General features: G+C 39.8%; 1 protein-coding gene across 4 annotated transcripts in view; it reads right to left on the reverse strand.

Moving 5' to 3' along the window:
- hdac7a (histone deacetylase 7a) overlaps positions 1-18,720 on the reverse strand; it is a 120,794-nt gene that overhangs the window by 25,760 nt on the left and 76,314 nt on the right. For all 4 annotated transcript variants that reach the window (XM_041798938.1, XM_041798939.1, XM_041798937.1 and 1 more), the window contains 9 exons: positions 8,748-8,938; positions 8,544-8,631; positions 6,171-6,291; positions 5,931-6,034; positions 4,647-4,769; positions 4,360-4,469; positions 3,000-3,101; positions 2,123-2,294; positions 946-1,151 (listed from right to left, as the gene is read on the reverse strand). In XM_041798938.1, the coding sequence (XP_041654872.1) occupies positions 946-1,151; positions 2,123-2,294; positions 3,000-3,101; positions 4,360-4,469; positions 4,647-4,769; positions 5,931-6,034; positions 6,171-6,291; positions 8,544-8,631; positions 8,748-8,894 (1,173 nt within the window). In that variant the 5' untranslated portion in view covers positions 8,895-8,938. The remainder of the gene's footprint in view (positions 1-945; positions 1,152-2,122; positions 2,295-2,999; positions 3,102-4,359; positions 4,470-4,646; positions 4,770-5,930; positions 6,035-6,170; positions 6,292-8,543; positions 8,632-8,747; positions 8,939-18,720) is intronic.

Consider the following 18,720-nt stretch of genomic DNA (forward strand, 5'->3'; position numbering starts at 1 on the left):
GGATATTCATTAGATATCTTCTAAAAGAAAAAAAAGTGAAAACATGTCCATGAATTGACTGCCTAATTTTACTTTTCTGTTGCTTAAATCTACAATATGTAATTTGAGGCACTCTAAATCATTTGCCTGCAGGCTAACATGTTTTAACAAGATGTGGATCCAAGTCTGACAGTCATTTATATCCTTTAATTACAGTTTATAAGTATATCTATGCATCAACGACCAAGAAGTGGTCTTAACTGTCTGCAAGTATTGATTATGAAGGTCTGCATTACAGCCACCATAGCCACAAGAACATTAAAACAACATTAAAGCTCTAACCCTGGAATGGATCCATTAATATTTATATCTGAGGGAAAGATGGCTGGAATTTCAACACCAGGACTTCTTTTTAAACAACCCACTGATGGATTTAGAGTATTCTCACCAAGTTCAAACTCAAGTAGAAGGACAGCCTTGAGCCACATAAAATAAATACTTCGGTACACAGAAATAAAAAATAAACTATGCTTTGACATGTACACTCAACTTGACTGATCCCCTGCTGCGCTGAATCAAACATTTTAAATATGTAACCATTATAGAAAAATCAACGGTGTGAACTTCAACACAAATTCTGTCCATGACGATAAACCATCCTATCAACTAGTCGTAATTCATCTCACCTCACCCTGCTGCCCCTTACCATTTTCATCTCAAAATGATGTCCAGCATCACAAATATTGTCCACTTTAATTCTGTTGATCAGTCCAGCTCTAACAACTATCACATAACTTGGGACCCAGGTAGCAAATCTGAGTCATCATTCACTAAATTCACACTTCAAACCTAGTTGTAAAGAAGTGCTTTAAAACACATGGCACAATATTTCACAAGTTTGGTCAGTTTTGTTCCAATATTCACACAAGAACTATACGATACGTTTTATATGATCGTTCTTCATACCTTTCCCAGGTGAGTTTGCTGTTTGAGCCTCTCCAGTAGTTGCGTGTTGTGCTGTTGTTGAAGGAGATGCGTGTGAAGGGCCCCAGGGCTCTGTGGGAGGGGCTCCGAGCGTGTTCGGCTCAGAGGTTTGTGGTGCTGAGGGCCTCCTGGAGAGAGGTGGTCTAACTGTGGGGTGAACTGGAGCGGGACGGGGTCTAAGCCTGGAACTTTTCAGAAAGAAACAGAAATATTACATGTTTTATAAACATGTAAAATGACTGTTATGTTATAATCAATAGCTCCAACACTATCAGTTAATCAGTTACTGCTGCTGTAAAATTATCATTATATCGCCATGCCTTTAACATACCGTACAGCATTTCACATTATGAATTGTATATTGCAGAGTATTCTTATATTTATTGAAGTGGTTTAGCAGATGAACTCAGAGAAAGGTAATGCAAAGTTAGATGTAGATAAACAGCCTACTCACACAAGGTACTCTGTACCATGCAGAAGCATGTTTAAGCCCCAAAGTCCAGTTTTTTTTTTTACCAGTTTAAGTGCAACATACCCTACCCAAGCACAGTATACTTCCACGGCCCTAGCAAAGATGGAAGGGTGCACAATGAGGGCATCATGGACATGATGTGATCAATTAATGCTCCTCTAAATCATTTTAAACAATGGCAGAGGGTTCCAGAGTCGTATCTTCTTCCTTCTTTCTTCTCACATTTGCAATTGTGATCTGTACAAGACTTCTGCTTTTTAAATGCTGCTGCTCTAAGTTATTTGAATCTGACCAAAATGATTCAAAATAAGCCGCAGCTGCAGCAGGCTGGGGAGGGGGGAAAACATTCTTTGGGATGGTTGGGGGCAATTGGATTATAATAATAGAGATAAAATACAACTGCTGATCCATCAAATACAAGACAGTTATTCTAAATGAAACCACAAGGTGGTGCTCTAAGAGTTTGGACTCAAAGTAATGCATAGACCTTTAAACCTTGATGATAAATGTGCAGTTTATATTCACTGGCATGAATCTGGCAACCTTCTGGTTTCATTTTTACGGCATTGTGCATTTTTTAATAAAGCCATTAAAATTGTGGAGCTGTTTGAGATTTGAGCACACTGAGAGTGAAAGTGAAATCAAGTTAATGTCTGAAGCAAATTTATTGGCGTTTGTGTGTCTCACCAGTTAGCAGTGGAGTGTGCACAAGTCCAGAGGGCTCCAGGATGATGACAGGAAGATGAGGGTTCAGCTGCCCTGTCTGATCCTTTCTGCTCAGGGGGAGGAAGACCGGTGAGGACCCGGCGGTGACCACCGGCACCCGCCCGACCTTCAGAGAGGACAGGTCTCCTTCAGCCTGCACACACATATGGTAACACAGCTTTTTAGATGTAGATGAAGCTGAAATTAATGTACTTAAATATGCTGACAGTAACTGACCACTAAAGAAAGGTTTATTTCAGTAAAATACACTCCAAAACACACAAGTATTAAAGCCACAGTAAAAAAGCATTTTAACAGCACAAAGCCTCCTTTATTTGATGCAATTTATTCTGCAAACATGATTGTGTGCCTGGTAAAGTTAATTTATTTACTCATTAATAGCATTGACATTCTGAAGTCATGAGGTTTCATGCAATTAAAGCTTTGTAAGCTTTCTACATTAACTTTTACGCAGAACACACTGCCCTGAAAATGCAGCTTGAAGTGCACTCAGAGATCTTGTCTGGAACAGAGTCTTCAAAACTTGTTTTTCTCAGAACAAAAGTATCTTTGTTGCTGAAAATACAGCCTCAGGGAGCTATTTACAAGTTTTTAAATGTTTATCTATATCTAAACACACTGACTGGATGAACTTAAAGGCCTTTAACAGCCACAGAGAGTTTACAACATGTCATTTTTTCATTACTATTAAGAGTGAAAAGAACTGACCAGAAGGCATTTAAAAATGCAGTGGGAAACTTGCTCTTAAGATCTATTTTCTCACTCTTTTTCAGGAAAAGATGTAATATAAGAATTAAAAAGTTATTATCATAGACTTCTGCTGTAGTTCAGTGATTACCCTGGCGTTGGCTGGTAGTCCCAGTGTGATGGTGGGCAGAGTCGAGTGACTCTGGACGGTGAAGTTTGCCAGAGTGCCGTCTCGGAGCAACAGCTTCTGTGCCTGGAAATGCCCAAACAATACTATTTAATCAAAATGTCACAACTATCTTCAAATCTGAAGGTATTTTATCAACACTAGAACTACATTTTGCAACAGAAAGGCCTTGAAAGAGCACACTTTGTCTTTATCCTGACATTTTCAGCTGTAGAGACCAAATGTCAGAGTTTGTTCAGTGTGAATACACAGTAATCTAAACCAGTGTGGTTTAATTAGAGCTAAGCCCGTCTCTGGCTCTGAGCTCGGCTGTCACCGAGGGAATCATGAGTCAGACATCTGCAGCAGGTGTGACAGAGGTCGACTTTATGTGATTAAATGAATTATGGAGAAAACAGCTGACAAACACTGCTCCTGTGTCATTGTTTAAAACATGTCATTACTCAGCGTCTCTGCAGAGCTCATGAACATGAAGCACACAGCTTTTTGTTCTTTTATTAAACTGTGGGCTTTCTTATTCAAAATGCATAGGCTTTTGACATGTCTGAGGTAACAGAGCTAGTCTGAATGGCTAGATAACATATTTACTTGATTTTCTGCTACCTGCTGACCTGATGTTTATGTTGCACTAGTGTATAAGCCAAAGCCACAGTCTCTTTTCATACCTCTATAAAGTTTCAACTATCCTTCTGCATGATGATTTCTATTGCATTCAGCCAAGTCCACAATAAGCAGTTCCTGTGCAACCATGAAGCTCTTACAACCATCCATTTCTGCCATGAACCATTTGCACCTCTGTGAGCTATGACATACTCATCAAGCTCTCATTCTGCAGTGATTGCTATGAAATTGACAATCCAGTGTCTTGCAAGCTTAAGTTACCAATCAGTGTATCCATATTTTCTTTGCATGCATGATTATGACCTAATGAGGAAAGAAAATATTGCAAAAAGTGGCACCAACCTCCACTGGTTTAGGGTGCATTACTATGTAACACAGCATGTTATTAGAAGTCAAACAGCTGCTTGCACTCCACCATGAATTAGGGCAAATTTTTAATAGCATAAAGTTTTGTGCATTGTGTGATGATCGCAGCTGTAGCTGTGGTATATCTTTGCACCCAGTACTAATATATTGGTTGCACCTGTCTATAGGTCACAGCCCACTTTTTAGATGAAAAACAGGTCTTAGATGCAGATTTTAGATACGAGAAGTTACAGTATTATGCAATAATTAGTGTAAAAAACCCTTTTTTTTAACTTCATTAATATTCTGCAAGGGCAGAAGAACACATTGCACGTGTATGTGTCTGTGTTGTTGCTACCTCATGTGAGAGTCCGCCTGCAGATGGCAGCAGTCCGTTCTCATTGGGCAGACTGTCATTAGGAGAGCTACAGCCAGAAACCGGAGTGCTGCTGCTGCTGGGAGACGAGTCTGATGAGACAGAGAGAGAGAGTGGGAGTTTAGGCTGTGATAATGCTTCTCAACAATATTCTACTAAAACCAACTTTAATTCACACTGTTAAAATGTAATCAAAATAGGATGGACAGTTTTTAAGAAATCTGCATGAGCCTTTATGGATGGTGTGAGAAGAGTTACTGTGTGGTTACCCAGTGTGTCAGGTACTCTGTGTTTGACAGTAGGCGGGGCGCTCTCTTTGCGGGTCAGCGGGCTCTTTCTGGTGTTCAGGTGTTTCTTCAGCTTGTTTCTAACCTTCAGATTAGGCTCAGATGCTAAAATCATAGAACATGAGAAATGCAAGCAATTCCAGTTATTTTTGTACGAACTAGGTCTATATAAATTGCTGCAAGCTGTCATACCTCAGTTGCAAAATGCACATGTCATCTTTTGGTGCCTTTAAGCAAGGAATGCATGATGCTTGATTTTTTTCTCATTTTAGCTTAAACTGGAGACACATTTTTCTTAATTGTAAGGAACATCATGTCTTTCCTGTCGTAAAAGTGATCTATTACTTTTATTGAGTCTATTTGTTTTTCAAAAACAGACATAAAATAGGACAAACAGCGTTTTATTCTACAATAAACGTTTGATATATTCTTGATCTAATAAAGACATTTAGTCATGAGAAAAAAACCTGAAAGTAATTTCTTTGGATTGCATATGTAAAATGGAATTTTAGCAGGGTAAAACCAAACTTCGTGTGCCTTTTTGAGAGCTTCAAAAAGCATTGTGACAACATGCTAACAGACAGAGAACGACTTGGAGGATTACATTAAACTTGACCCTTTTATTCAGCTTATATTCAGATGTGCAGGGTGGTTCCCTAGGACAATCCTGACAACGTGCTTAAAATAACACAAAAACACATTCTTCATGCCTGTAGTTCAGATCCAAATCTTCTGTCTTAGCACACTTTAACATTTAAGGAATGGGGATGTAAAAGGAAAAAACGTATTTATATATCTGCCAATACGTACTACTGATATAATGGCTGTAAATATTAGAAATTTTCAGATCTACCAACATGATTATTAACTTTTTAAGCTTTTATCTGCTTATGCAGTCCTTAAAGAGATATTATGCCGATATTATCATGACACCCTACTTAAAGGCACATGGAATTTCCTTTTTTTGCCTTTTTTACATCAGTGCTTTTCTAAATGCGGCATTACAAAGTCTATTCTTTCAAAAGGACAATGAACCAGTCGGATACCAACAAAGAAATAGACTCCAGTGTACACAAAATTTATAGTCATACAGTAGCTCTATACAAAAAAGAATAAATCTACATAAAAGAAAATAAAAGAATCCATGTGTGAATGTAACAATAAAATTCTTAACCCACTAAAATATCATTATAACATCAAAATTACACTCCCTTAGTCCCCTTTATCCTTCTATCTAAAAACTACATGTGACAGTGGAACCTGTACCTGCTCTGCGTAGCGGTGTCCCCTCTGAACCCTCAGAGGACGGAGGCTGTGTCGGAGACGTGACGAGAGGCTGGGACGATAAACTCGGGTCTGGGCCCAGCTTCCTGTAAAATACAAAACACAAGTCCATATAAACCACAAGTTTATGTAGTCTGAAAACAAATAAAAACTTTAGTTTGGATTTATATTTTACAGCTGAAAAATAGATAAAAGTGTGACTTAAAGATCAGGATGTGTTACCTGTAAGCTACAGAAGGAGCAGCCAGCGTGTTGGAGTTTGTTCTCTCCAGCGCCGCCTGTTTCTGCTTCTTAAGGATCACCTCCTGGAGTTTCTGTTTCACCAGAGAGCTGGCTACTGCACCTGACAATCAATAACACATCAAACACTTAAAAACACAGAAAGACTCACAAATGGCTCCATTATTAAAGGAAGACTGAGAGAATAAGGAAATAATCAGTGACTAAAGCCTGGCACCCTCTGGAAGAATTTTAAAATCTAAACCCATTTTGAAAATGTGATATCCTGCATATGATAACAATCAGTGACAGATTTTACACATTTTGTTCTTACAGTGTGCAACTAAATGACAAACACATAACACCACACACTTACAGATTCATTCACCAACAAGAGTCTCCACTCTCAGAACTTACAGTCTGGTGCAGTCATGCAGGACTTGGGAGTAAACAAGCTAAATGTGGCTATGGCTGTTAGTTAATGCTACATCCACTGTGGTAGCAGTTTCAGTCCAGCTCCTCTCCTTGTTAGCTAGACTGTGCTATGTTTAATAGGACATGTTGCATAGCCACCACAAATCAACAAGTTGCTCTTCCATTTTTGACCTTCGTCTAACTTTATGCTTCATGTTCACATCACAAAGGCTGTGTTTGCTGTGCTTCCTTTTCAGACACTTCACTATCTGATTGGCTATCTTCCCATTTCACATGGCAATCCACCAAGTGTATGCTTTCCTGTCCTGAAAATCTGCCAAGTCAATCTGCTACTCTTTAGAACCATCCAATAACAGGGCTTTTCTGACTTTGGTCAGATGGGGGGAGTGTTACCAAAAAATGGCACCATTATCATGTTTTTCCCCTCCTAACTCAGTTTGTTTGCTCTGGTCTGAATCATGAACCGGATCACTTTAGAGCACTTTAGAGAACTTTTGACTCATATTGCAAATGTGATATGATGTTTTTACAGAAGGGAATACCTATTTTCAAATCTTTCCTAGGTGGTGCTCGTTCTGTAAAACCAACAGTTTGACAAGAAGAATTTATCATCGTCTGTTTTTCATGAAAAAACTAAGACAGCACAGCAAAACGTTAACATATTCACAACCAAAATAATAACGACCTAAAACTGTAATGCCCGGATGGATAATGGCAGCAAACAGCGGTACCAATGTCATTTCTTTGCTCCTTTATCTGCTCCATTTCAAGATCCAACATTAGAAGAATATGGCTTAAATCATTTTCAAGCACCAACACTACGATAAAGCTCTGCAGCTTAGTGCAGTGTGCTCTTGTTTTGTGTCTGAATGTGAGGATGAGCCGTCAGCATCTCGAGATAAGATAAGATAAGATAAGATAAGATAAGATAAGATGATAAGATAAGCCTTTATTGTCATTGACACACAGTACAGTAAAAGTACAGGTACAGTATTTCAACGAAATTGCGTTTACATAGCATCGCTCTCATCCTGACCAGGGGCGGAGGCAGTGGTAGCCAGGGTCAACCAGGGACCCCATGCTGATTGGCCCCACCAAAATCCTTAAAATGTTTGGCTATTTGCCTTTTCAGACATGAACTAGCCAATCACTAAGCATGTCTTGATCTACACTGGATTGGCTTATCTACCTTTAATATCATAAAGGTGAGGTATAAGAAAGTGGCCCCATCTTCTTTACATTTTCTCAGGTTTGGACACCCCCGACTTAGAGGGAATTAAAAGGAGACTAAAATGTATGATGTGTCAGGAAAAAGCACTCTCATTGGTCTTGCAGGAAAAACCCTGGAAGTAAACAAAGCCTGGTTGAGTCCTTCTGACAGTAGACTGACTTGGCAAACAGACTCAAGTTTGTTTTAACCAAACCAAACAGGTTAGGTAAGAAAACGCCCTTAAAACAACAAAAAATCTAATCCAGAGCTTAGGATTCTTAAGTGGAGTATCTGTTCATGCATGCATTTAGGAAAAAAATTATTGTTTTTGGTGTAATGCAGGTTAAGGTCACAGGTTTTTCAGCCTTGTGTCTGTGTTTGTCTGCATGTGAGTGCAAATGTGTGCACAAAGAGGTGACGGGAGGTGCTCCGAGTGATCAAGTCAATATTGACCGAGGGACTTTGTGTGCACGGACCTAAGGCTATATTTAACCCCGCTGTTGTAGCTCCACTTGTCAGGTTATATTTAGCAAAGGAAACAGCTTTGAAGGTGGAGTCTCACTGGTCAATATGGATTAAAAAAAGTTCACCTACAGGGACTTTCCTCACCGGCTAGTTTAGCACTTCAATTATTTCTGGAGAGTGACATCAAAGTGACGGTGCTGCATGTGGAGGGAAACTTTTAGTAACAAGTTAATATAGTTAAAGTGTTTTGGAATGAATGGACTCACTCTGCTGACTCTTCTCTTTGTGCTTTAGCTGCTGCAGCTCCTGCTTCTCGTGGTGCTCCTGCTCTCGCCTCCTCTGCTCCATATTATACTGCAGCAGAACACGCACATATTCAAACTACAGCGGCACATATCAAGATGTCAGAAAATAAAATGCACGGTCTTTCAGGAAGCTGTGCTCAGTAAGTAAAGCCTTATATCCTTTACCCGGATGTGCTGGTGCAGCTGTTGCTGGGAGAAGGAGGTGCGGGGCTGAGGGGAGAACGGAGTAAGGAGCAAAGGCGGGTGCAGCGGGGTAAGGAGCGCCGTGTCCGAACAAGGGCGCATCCCCCGCTCTCCCACCCTGAGGTCCATGGGTAACAAAGCCGTGTTCAACAACGGCACCACCACAGGGGAGTCTAGGAAAAGAGGAGAGGAGAGGAGAGGTGTTAATTTTCTTCATTTTACACACATAAAATCATTTTTCACTGATAAATCACAGGATAAATCCATGAATCCAATGAGAACAAACTGCATAGAAAGAGGAAAATTAATCAGTGTTTTTAGGAAACATGAAACAAGAACCACGAGCATTATGGTTTGGTATAAAAGACCCTTTGTAGACGTAAGATGTCGGCACCAAACTCAAATAAGACTGACTTCATAAAAATACATTAAAGTTTACAAAAATATAACATCTGTAGCTCCATTCAGAAAGCATGTCATGTTTGATAAGTAAATGATCTGACATGTTTATATAAAGATATGACTACAGAGTAAAGCTTACATGAGACAAGACAGATTATGTCAATTATCATATATAATTATGATTATAACAATACAAAACACAAGCTAAAGAGTCAGCTAAGGTGAGCAAATATTTGCTTTAGATATTCTAGGCTGGTATCTACCTATGTAAGCAAGACAAATTAAACTATTAGCAAAGGCAATAATCATTAAACTGTCACATAAATGTTGACTCACAGGGGTTAAAAGCTACTGATTATAGTATCAGACACTGTAATTACTACTATTACTTTAACGCAGCATGTTCCTTGAGCCTATAGCATGATGCATTTGCTGTACAAGGCTTTGAGACCTTTGTAGCAATGATAAAAAAATATTGTTGGTATTTTTGGGCAGGCATAGTCCACAATATTTAGCAGCTAGTTAAATAGATAAAACCTTACATGAGCAGAACAAAAAGTTCTGTTCAGTTTTAATTATTTAATTCTTAATGCTATCCAACTAAGAAAGTAGTTCAGAAAGATTTGGCCTAAATGTGGACAAAAAAACACCACATAACATCAATGTGGGGCTTTGAGCGGGTGCAATAATCAAAGCTGTGCAAAGTTCTATATAATTATAATAATCAGCTGCATCTTATAAAGTATGACATACAGAACTGTGCAGATTTTTAGGCATGTCTGGACCAACATTTGAGACTAATGTAAGGCGTATAAGCCAACCTAAAGACACCATTGGGTGAGAAGGAGGATTGACAAAACCACTGTTGTGCTCTGGATGTCTGTGCATCTTACCAGGGGCATGGGAAAGTAGTCTGTTAAAAAATAAAGTCCACACCATTAGGGCGTAGTAAGTGGTGGGTATAACGAGTAAGCACAGCCAAGGGTACTGTTTAGATTGATAGCAGGATTGCCACAGGCCCCTAATCATGTTGTGGATATCCCAAGGGCCCGACAATCACCCGCACTCTCTGGGCATTTTACCAGGGGTGCAACCGCCCTCAAAAAAGAGATGCCGTTGAGCCAAGTAACACATGTCAACATGCGTTAACCTGACTCTGGCCAGGCAGATAAACACAACCAACAAAACACATGCTTGACTGGGTGCATGTTTGCAGAACGAAGGCTGCAGGGCATGCCTGTTCCAGCTTGCACCATGGGATTTCATACCAGGCATGTGTGCTGCTGTTGGAGCACCGTCTTATTTAATAAGGTTTACCTAAATAAATATATACAAATCAACCAATGTGGACATACATGTTTGGTAAAACAAGCCAAGTATGGTTCTCTATTTATCATTTTCCTGTCTATTTTGACTTGGAGACGTACATGGCTTGTGGAAAAGTTCATCTCAGTGTGTGAGATGTGGCATTCACATTGGCAGTCTGGAGGGGTTGACTTATTTACATGCATGCCAAAATGAAAATCAAGCTGTGACACAGCTGAGACATGGCTGCCAAACACTCTGACTAAAATTTGACAAAAACATTTCCCAATTAAAGTTTATTAGATCTGGTCAAAAAGTCTTCAGTCCCTAACTAATTGCTTGTCATCTGATCATAGACGACTGCACCATTAGGGAAAGATCAGCAATTGCCAGGGGCCTTGAGCTCCAAGGGGCCTGAAGATAGTCATTACAGGTTTGCATGAATGTGCTCAAAGCTACTTTCAATGATTTGTAAATGCTTTTGAATGTAAATACAGTGCCAAGAGTGAATAAAGTAGCTTTAAAAAGATTATGATAATCCAAATAAAGTCTCTGGTGGAGCACTGGCCAAAACAGCAAGGTCCAAGCCCCTCCAAAATCCCATGTCTTAATATCAAGGCAAGCATAGGTACACAGATCCCTACAGACACAATGAAACAAGATTTTGTGGATTGCCGTGTTGCAAAATAAAATGCAATAAATAAAAATGTATGATTTGTAGCAGCAGAGCAGATAATGGTGAGCATATATTCTCATTTTTATAAGTTCCACCTGGCCTAAGGATGTGTTCAAATACTATTATGTGCCGAATTTAAGTTAAAATGTTCCTCTAAGGGCTGATGAAGTACTGTGGATTATTTGGGGGAAACAGATGCTTTTAAATGCTTTGTTCACTCGCTGTGATTTCTTTAAGCTATGTAGTGAAGGGCTTCATGTTGGTCTCTGCCTGGAGCCTCAAAATGACTAAAACCAGCCCTGTGTCTCACAGTAAGTTAAATCAGCTCCTGCACACCATCCAAACAGCTTTCATTAGCAGAAAAACTGCTCCAGTGGAAAAGATTACAAACTAAAAATAAAACTGATGCAATGAAATCAAAACCTGATCATGGAGCAGCTTTTGAACACACACTAGGAATAAATTATCAACCTCTTACACACACTGTTTAGCTGCATATTTGTCTCTCTAAGCTTTAATCTGCAGTAGTACAACCCACACAGGCAGAAAACTAATTTCTGTTTTCCTCAAACTCTGTGTTTTTCTGTCTGTGTGAGCGGATTTGTGTCTTCACACACAAACACACACATGAATTTCCATGCTCTTTGCATGCTGTTGGGGTTATTTGCATTGCATGGTTGAGTCAATGGGAAAGATTGCCTCATCCGGCGCTAAAAACAGGATCCAGGAAGGGAACAGCTTGGGAAAAGGCTGGGGGTGGTTTCTGTCTATGACACACTGGCTCACACATATCTGAGCAAACACACAAACAGACAGATGCATGCACACACAAAGATGCAGACTGGCCTGCAAACACAGCTGTAAACAAATGTAAACATCCACATACCAGACAGTGACATCGGCACACTTCACCTGCAGATCAGTTCATTGAAACATTTCCAGAGATCAACACAAACCTGCATTAACAGGCACACACACACACACACACAGCCACCTGCTGCTCACTCATACACAGCTGCACAGAAAAAACAGGCCGGAGCAAACACCGACTGCACAAACCTGCCTTTGCTCTGAAAACCACAACTTTGAAACACACACAGAGCAAGCGTTGAAATAACTCAGGGTGACATCATCTCTGTGCTGCTTGTGTGTCGGGCTACAGAGTGTGAAGTAAATGTCACTCTTACAGGGGTTTGGTCTGATGCCAACAACAGCAGTGGATAATGGTGAGAAGGAGCAGGAATTAGCAGAGGAAAACTGAAGAATGTGTCGTTTCTACATGTGGATGTGAATATGTGCTCACAAAAACACAACCATAGTACAACCCTAATTCCAAAAAAGTTCGATTAGGACAACAAAAGGCTACATTAATTAATGCAAGGGAGCATTTTGAAACTAATTAGGTGAACTGGAGAAAGGTCAGTCACATGTCTGGGTATAAAAGGAGTCTTTCAGAGAGGCACAGTCTCTCCTTAGTAAAGATGGGCATTGGTTCATCAGTCTGCAAAAAAAAAAAAAAAAAAAAAAAAACTGTCTAAAAATTGTGGTACAATTTCAGAAAAATGTTCCATAATGCCAACATTGCAAAGATATTGAAAAATCTCTGTGCTCAAGGGTTAAAGCCAAAGGTAAATACTGGATGCTCGTCATCTTTGGGCCTTTAGGTGACACTGCATTAAAAACAGGCATGATTCTGTGCTGGAAATCCCTGCATGGTCTCAGGAACACTTCTTGAAATCGTTGTCCATCAACACAGTTGGCCGTGCCATCTACAAATGCAAGTTAAATCTGCAACATGCAAAGAAGCCATATGTGTCCAAAAATGCTGCTGTCTTCATTTAATGGAAATGGAAAACTGTTCTGCAGTCGCATGAATCAAAATTTGAAATTCTTTTTGGAAACCATGGATGCCATGTCCTGCAGACTAAAGAGGGACCATCAAGCTTGGTATCTTGGTACAGTTCAAAAGCCTGCATCTCTCTGATGGTATGGGGTTGCATTACTGCCAATAGACAACATCTCTTTCAGGGAGGGCCTTGCAAACTGCAGCAAGACGATGCTAAACCATATACCATATCCATCACAGCAGCATGGCTTTACAGTGGAAAAGTTTGCAGACCTTTGACCAATACAAAACATTTGGGGCAGCAGAAAAGGAAAAATCCAGGTAAGAAGACTGCTGAGCAGCTAGAATCCTACATCAGATAAGAATGGGACAACATTCCTCTCCTGAAACTCCAGTAACTGGTCTCCTCGCTTCCCAGACATTTACAGCAAATAAATGAAGAGGAGACACCACATAATGTCAACATGTCCCTGTCCCCACTTTTTGATATGTGTTGCTGCCATCAAATTCAAAATGAGCGAATATTTTCCATAAAAATCTGATATGTCGTTTATGATCTATTGTGAATTAAACATGCATTTATGGCATTTGCAAAGCATTGAATTGTTTTATTTACATTTTACACAGTGCCCCAACTTTTATGGAATTGGGTTTATGAGTTACTGTGGTTTTTAGCTTATTTGTTTTGGTTAGAGTGTCAGAACAGTGTTTGTTCTTGTCTGCAGAGTGTCAGACTCCATATTAGGAGGTACAAATGCAGAGAGAGCGTCTGAATGCCGACCATGGCTCAAATAACTCAAATCCCTTGGCAAACACTCACAAACATACACAAGAGCTGTGCACGCGTATTCTTGGTAATAACACCGAAGAGTAACAAAGCCATTATTCAGAGGCAAAGGAAAGGGCGACATGCTTATACAAGGAAACAAAGGCTGCTACACAACACAGTCAGAGCTGGGAACACCGGTGTCTCTCCCTCCTGAGGGCTATAAATAGAAAACACAAGCCGCTCCAACATTTACCTACACAGGCCTTTTTTGTTCCTACAGGAAAAACCACACTCACACGTACACACATGTAGAGCGAAGCCGTGATGTCACCTCTAGTTTCCAGTTGTTGGTAATGTTTAAAAAACATGAATGGATGGGTTTGAAAGAAAGAGGTTAGAAAAAGAAAACCAAAAGAAATAAAGCAACAGGAAGGCTGCTGAAAGTTTAATTATAGTTCTCTGACAGAGACAGCAGCTCAACCACTTCTTCACAGTGTTATTATCTTCATTATCACTGTGCAAGATTAAAAAAAGCTTTTGATTCTTAACATGTTGCTGCACTTCTTTGTATCAATACATTATGCAGACTTAAGCTAAGGTCAGACTACAGATATCCAGTCTGACCTCAGCATTAGATGTCCACATATGAAGACAAATTTACCTCAAGCAGCTAAGAGCAGGCAGTGACGTTTATGTAGATCCTGCAACTGGCACACGACTGCTGCTATTCCCATGGTAGCAGTAATGAAACTTCATTTCATTCTTTTAAACACGACACCCTGCCACTAGGGACCACCACCTTTCTGTTTGACAGGAAATATGTCACACTGTGAGTAAAATACATCATCAACAAAGATTTCAGGGGCAGATTGCCTGAATTTTTGATTTTAGAATGCATGAATGAAAATGCCTCAAGCTGGTTTCAGTTCTCACATAACCACATAAAGTGGCTTTAATTAACTAAACACTAAATTTAGTTGATAAGCCCACAAACTAATGATGCACCAGTGCATCAGAGGAACTTTGGCATTGGCTGATAATGGCCTTGTGAACCCCCATCAACATGAAATGTAACACACATTGATGACAGGTGCCAAATATTGTCAAATGTTGAGAAAGAAAAATCTAACGTGCATGAGCTGGCTGTCCAGATCAGCCGAAAAATAGTAGGACACTTTAAGCGTGCAGGGCTGCAAGGCAGCACATGGGTTAGCACTGTTGCCTCATAGAAAGAAGGTCCCTGGTTAGCTCCATGGTCAGATCCTTTTTTGTGCAGTTTGCATGTTCTCCCCGTGCATGCATGGGTTCTCTCCGGGTACCCCAGCTTCCTCCCACTGCCAAAAACATGCTCATTAGGTTAATTAATCACCCTGAATTGGCCATGGTGTGAATGTAAGCACTGTTGTCTCTCTCTATGTGTCAGCCCTGTGACTGACTGGTGACCAGTCCAGGGTGTACTCCACCTCTCGCCCAATGACAGCTAGGATAGGCTCCAGCCCCTCTGTTCTCCTATAGAGAATGGATGCATGGATGGACTGTAAGCATGCCTACTCACACCAGCAGGCTGTGCAGATGCCAGCAGGACATGTCAATCCGGTGGAGTAGTACGTTTAAAACATGATGCAAAGACTCTTGGGACAAAAACAATCGCGACATATGCTGCTGACCACGATCTCCCTGCAACTTAACCTGCACATCAGTTAGAATAAACTTCTCAAATTTTCTAGATTGCTATCTTTATAGATCTCATTACTAGGGATGCATGCGATTTATGAGCCGTTAAACAAATTACCCATCATTTTTATAAACACAGACTTGAAATTCTGATGTATAATTCTCTTTCAAACAGTATTTAACCTCCCACCACTAGAGGTTGATGTAGCTTCAGCTAATGGCTGCTGCCTTCCTGTCTGGCACTTCACGGATGTGTCCATTCACACTGACCAATACACCCTAATTTACCATCATCTTGATATTGAAATGACAAAGATGCACTTCGAAAGACTGCTGATACTGCAAAAAATAAGTAAACAACCATTTAAAAGGACAGCTTCATTTAAAGCAGGGTTTGCATGTAGTTCACCCCCCTAACCCATGCAAATATAAAGCTAGCCCAAGGACACTGCTCTGCAGTTGACAGATGCATGCCATTCAAGCATACATTTAATCAGAATGTAAACTTTGCCTTCCTTGTCAGCTGTTAGGAGAGCATGTAAGCTCTGCCCTGCAGGCCTGGCTTTGCTGTTTTAGTTAGTTGACTATTTTGAGGCTACACTCCATTTAAAACTGTAAAACTGAAGAGTGAGGGAAGTGTGAGAAGAAACTGGAAGTTGTCACAAATTTCTCTTGTTTAATTCACCAAATGTTATATCGATATTGCAATAATGAGCTGTTTCGTTGCATGCATCCCAGATTATTTTTATATCCTGCGGGCTTTTGGCCCATCACTTTTCATTGTGTTTGTGCCTCTCTGATTTAATTTATTTTCATTTATTAACCGTTAAGCCAATGCATTTTCAAAATTGAATCCTTAAAAGCCATTTTAAATTAGAATGACCAAAGTATGTGACCACTCAGCATCCCTGCTATCCAGTGTGTGGATACATGATGTCTTTTATAATAGTACAATAACTGATAATAATAACACAGCTCCCACTCGGCAAACATGACTCTAAGGATAGAAACCGTGTGGTGGTTTAGTGTTTGGACCTCTTCAACCGCACTCAGTCCTTCCACAGTCTCTCTCTCCAGGGTCTGTCCATGTAATATGAGGCTCCGATGTTTTTCAGATTTCTAAAATAGTGATATGAAGTTGCAGTTCATTCCTTCTGCATGCTGTCCATAAAAAGGAAAATAGAAGTAAAAACAAACTGTGGCCCTGTGGTGGTGATTCAGTGTTGATTTTACTTTAAAAAACACAGTTCTCTGTGCAGATAGAGATGGGAAGGCATGTGCTAGAATAACACAAAAAGCATGCACGCACATGTAGACATAAACTAAAATTCCATGTGAGAGCAAGACGAAATATGATATGGATACCCTGAGAGAAGCATCAGGGAAGTCAGGGAAAAATGAATGCAATGCTCAAACTTTGACATTTCCACAGTATCAGTCATTTTAGACCTGCATCTGAAAACTACAATATGTTAACAACTACTCTTCTGCGACATATGTTTTAACTGAGGTCTTTGAGTTACCTTACAAAATTTCCAACAGTTTCGAAAGCCAGAGAAAACCTTTATTTTTATATCACAGGACGTGTCTTTTTCCAGAGGCTGTCATGACAGAGCCACTGTGACAGACAACAGTTGTTTACTGTTGCAATAGAAAAGCCGGATGTTCTGAATTAAGAAAGAGTGAACTGTTAGAGGAAGCTGCTGTTCTGTTACTGTACTTCGTTCATGTTTTGTGCTGCTGCCACTGAGCTCAATCACCCAAAATGGCCTAATCAGTTTTTTTTCACTGACAAGTTTCTGATAAATATGTTTCTTGCTCAAGCTCACACATTGTATCAATATTTAACTATTTCGTAATTGATGCACAACTTAAATCCCATGTACAGTAAAATCCAAATTTTGTGTTTTATCACACTAGATACTTTGGAAAAAAAGTTGTTGTAAACATGTAAGAATACTGAGACCTATGTGTGACTGAATTTTGGATTTACGAGGGAAAAACCTCACCCCCCCCAACGCTACAGTGAAATAAAACCATAGAGCAATTCCATCTCAATACGGTCTGCTGTAAGGTGACGTCACTGCCTTCATTGTAAGTTAACAGCCAGTTACATGCTGCGTTTTTGTTCGTTTTGAGGACTTTAATGTCATCTTTGTATTAGGTTTATCTTGTGCATTTACATTATTGTAATATCGCATTATCTTAAGCACACATAGTGTCAAATAAAAATTTACAGCTCCCTAGTGATGCTGAAATAATCCCCGCTTTATCAGACAGAGGATGTGTTGTGAATCGGGAATTGGTTTGAATTGAAAATCAATCCTGAATCAATTCTGAACCCCAGAATATGAATTAAACCAAATTACAGGATACTGAAAGATTCACATCTGTAATAAAAACATTCCTGACAAATTCTTACAGTTAAAGATCACAGTTGTTATTGTTTGAGTGCTTTTATTGTAAAGTCCTGCAATAAATGTGTTGACAGTAGCAGCCTGACACATCTCAGCAGGAGAGAAATGAAACTTAAACCCACATGTGCAGTTGTAAAAAAGTGAACACAGAAATTAAATCCTTTTTCTGTGATCTCAAGCCCAGACATGAGTTGAGCAGGCCAACCCAAGTTAGTTTAGGGTGAGAAACAGGGTTGTAACACCTGAGTGTGCATTTAAATATGCAGATGGACATAATACTGTTACCATAAAGGACGAAAGACTAAAGTGATGTTAGTTTTAGCACATGTTACTCAGTGGTACTATGGCAAAAAAAAAAACTGCAATCCAAAAGGTGCATTTACTTCAGCGTCGTCATTATTCTCATCAAGTGTTAGCACGGACAGACGTTTTTGTGTTTAAAGACGATCTGACTGATAAACATAGATTTTTAAGTCAGCTGATGATGGCATCCATAAATGTGTGCAGCATAGTGAAACAATGCTCAGTTAAACTCCTTTGTTCACCTGTGTGGGTGTGTGTGGGTGTGTATGGGTACATGTCAGTGTGTCATTATGGAAATCTCCAACGACTAACTATAACACAGGCTGTCTGGTTGGAGAGGCCGTTGGGTATGAGCTGATTTAACGGACAGATTATGTAGATTATGCACATGCCCGCTCTCCCTACAGTGAATTAGATACTTTCTGTTTGTGTGTGGATAGAAAATGAAACCATCAGTCACAGGGTATCAATAGTTATTGATATGATTAATATCAAGTTTATATAGTAAACTGTAAAACTGTTTCAAACACTGGGAATCATCATAAAACCTACAGCGCTGCATG

The sequence above is a fragment of the Cheilinus undulatus genome, linkage group 11 (assembly GCF_018320785.1).
Source record: "Cheilinus undulatus linkage group 11, ASM1832078v1, whole genome shotgun sequence".
Taxonomy (NCBI): domain Eukaryota; kingdom Metazoa; phylum Chordata; class Actinopteri; order Labriformes; family Labridae; genus Cheilinus; species Cheilinus undulatus.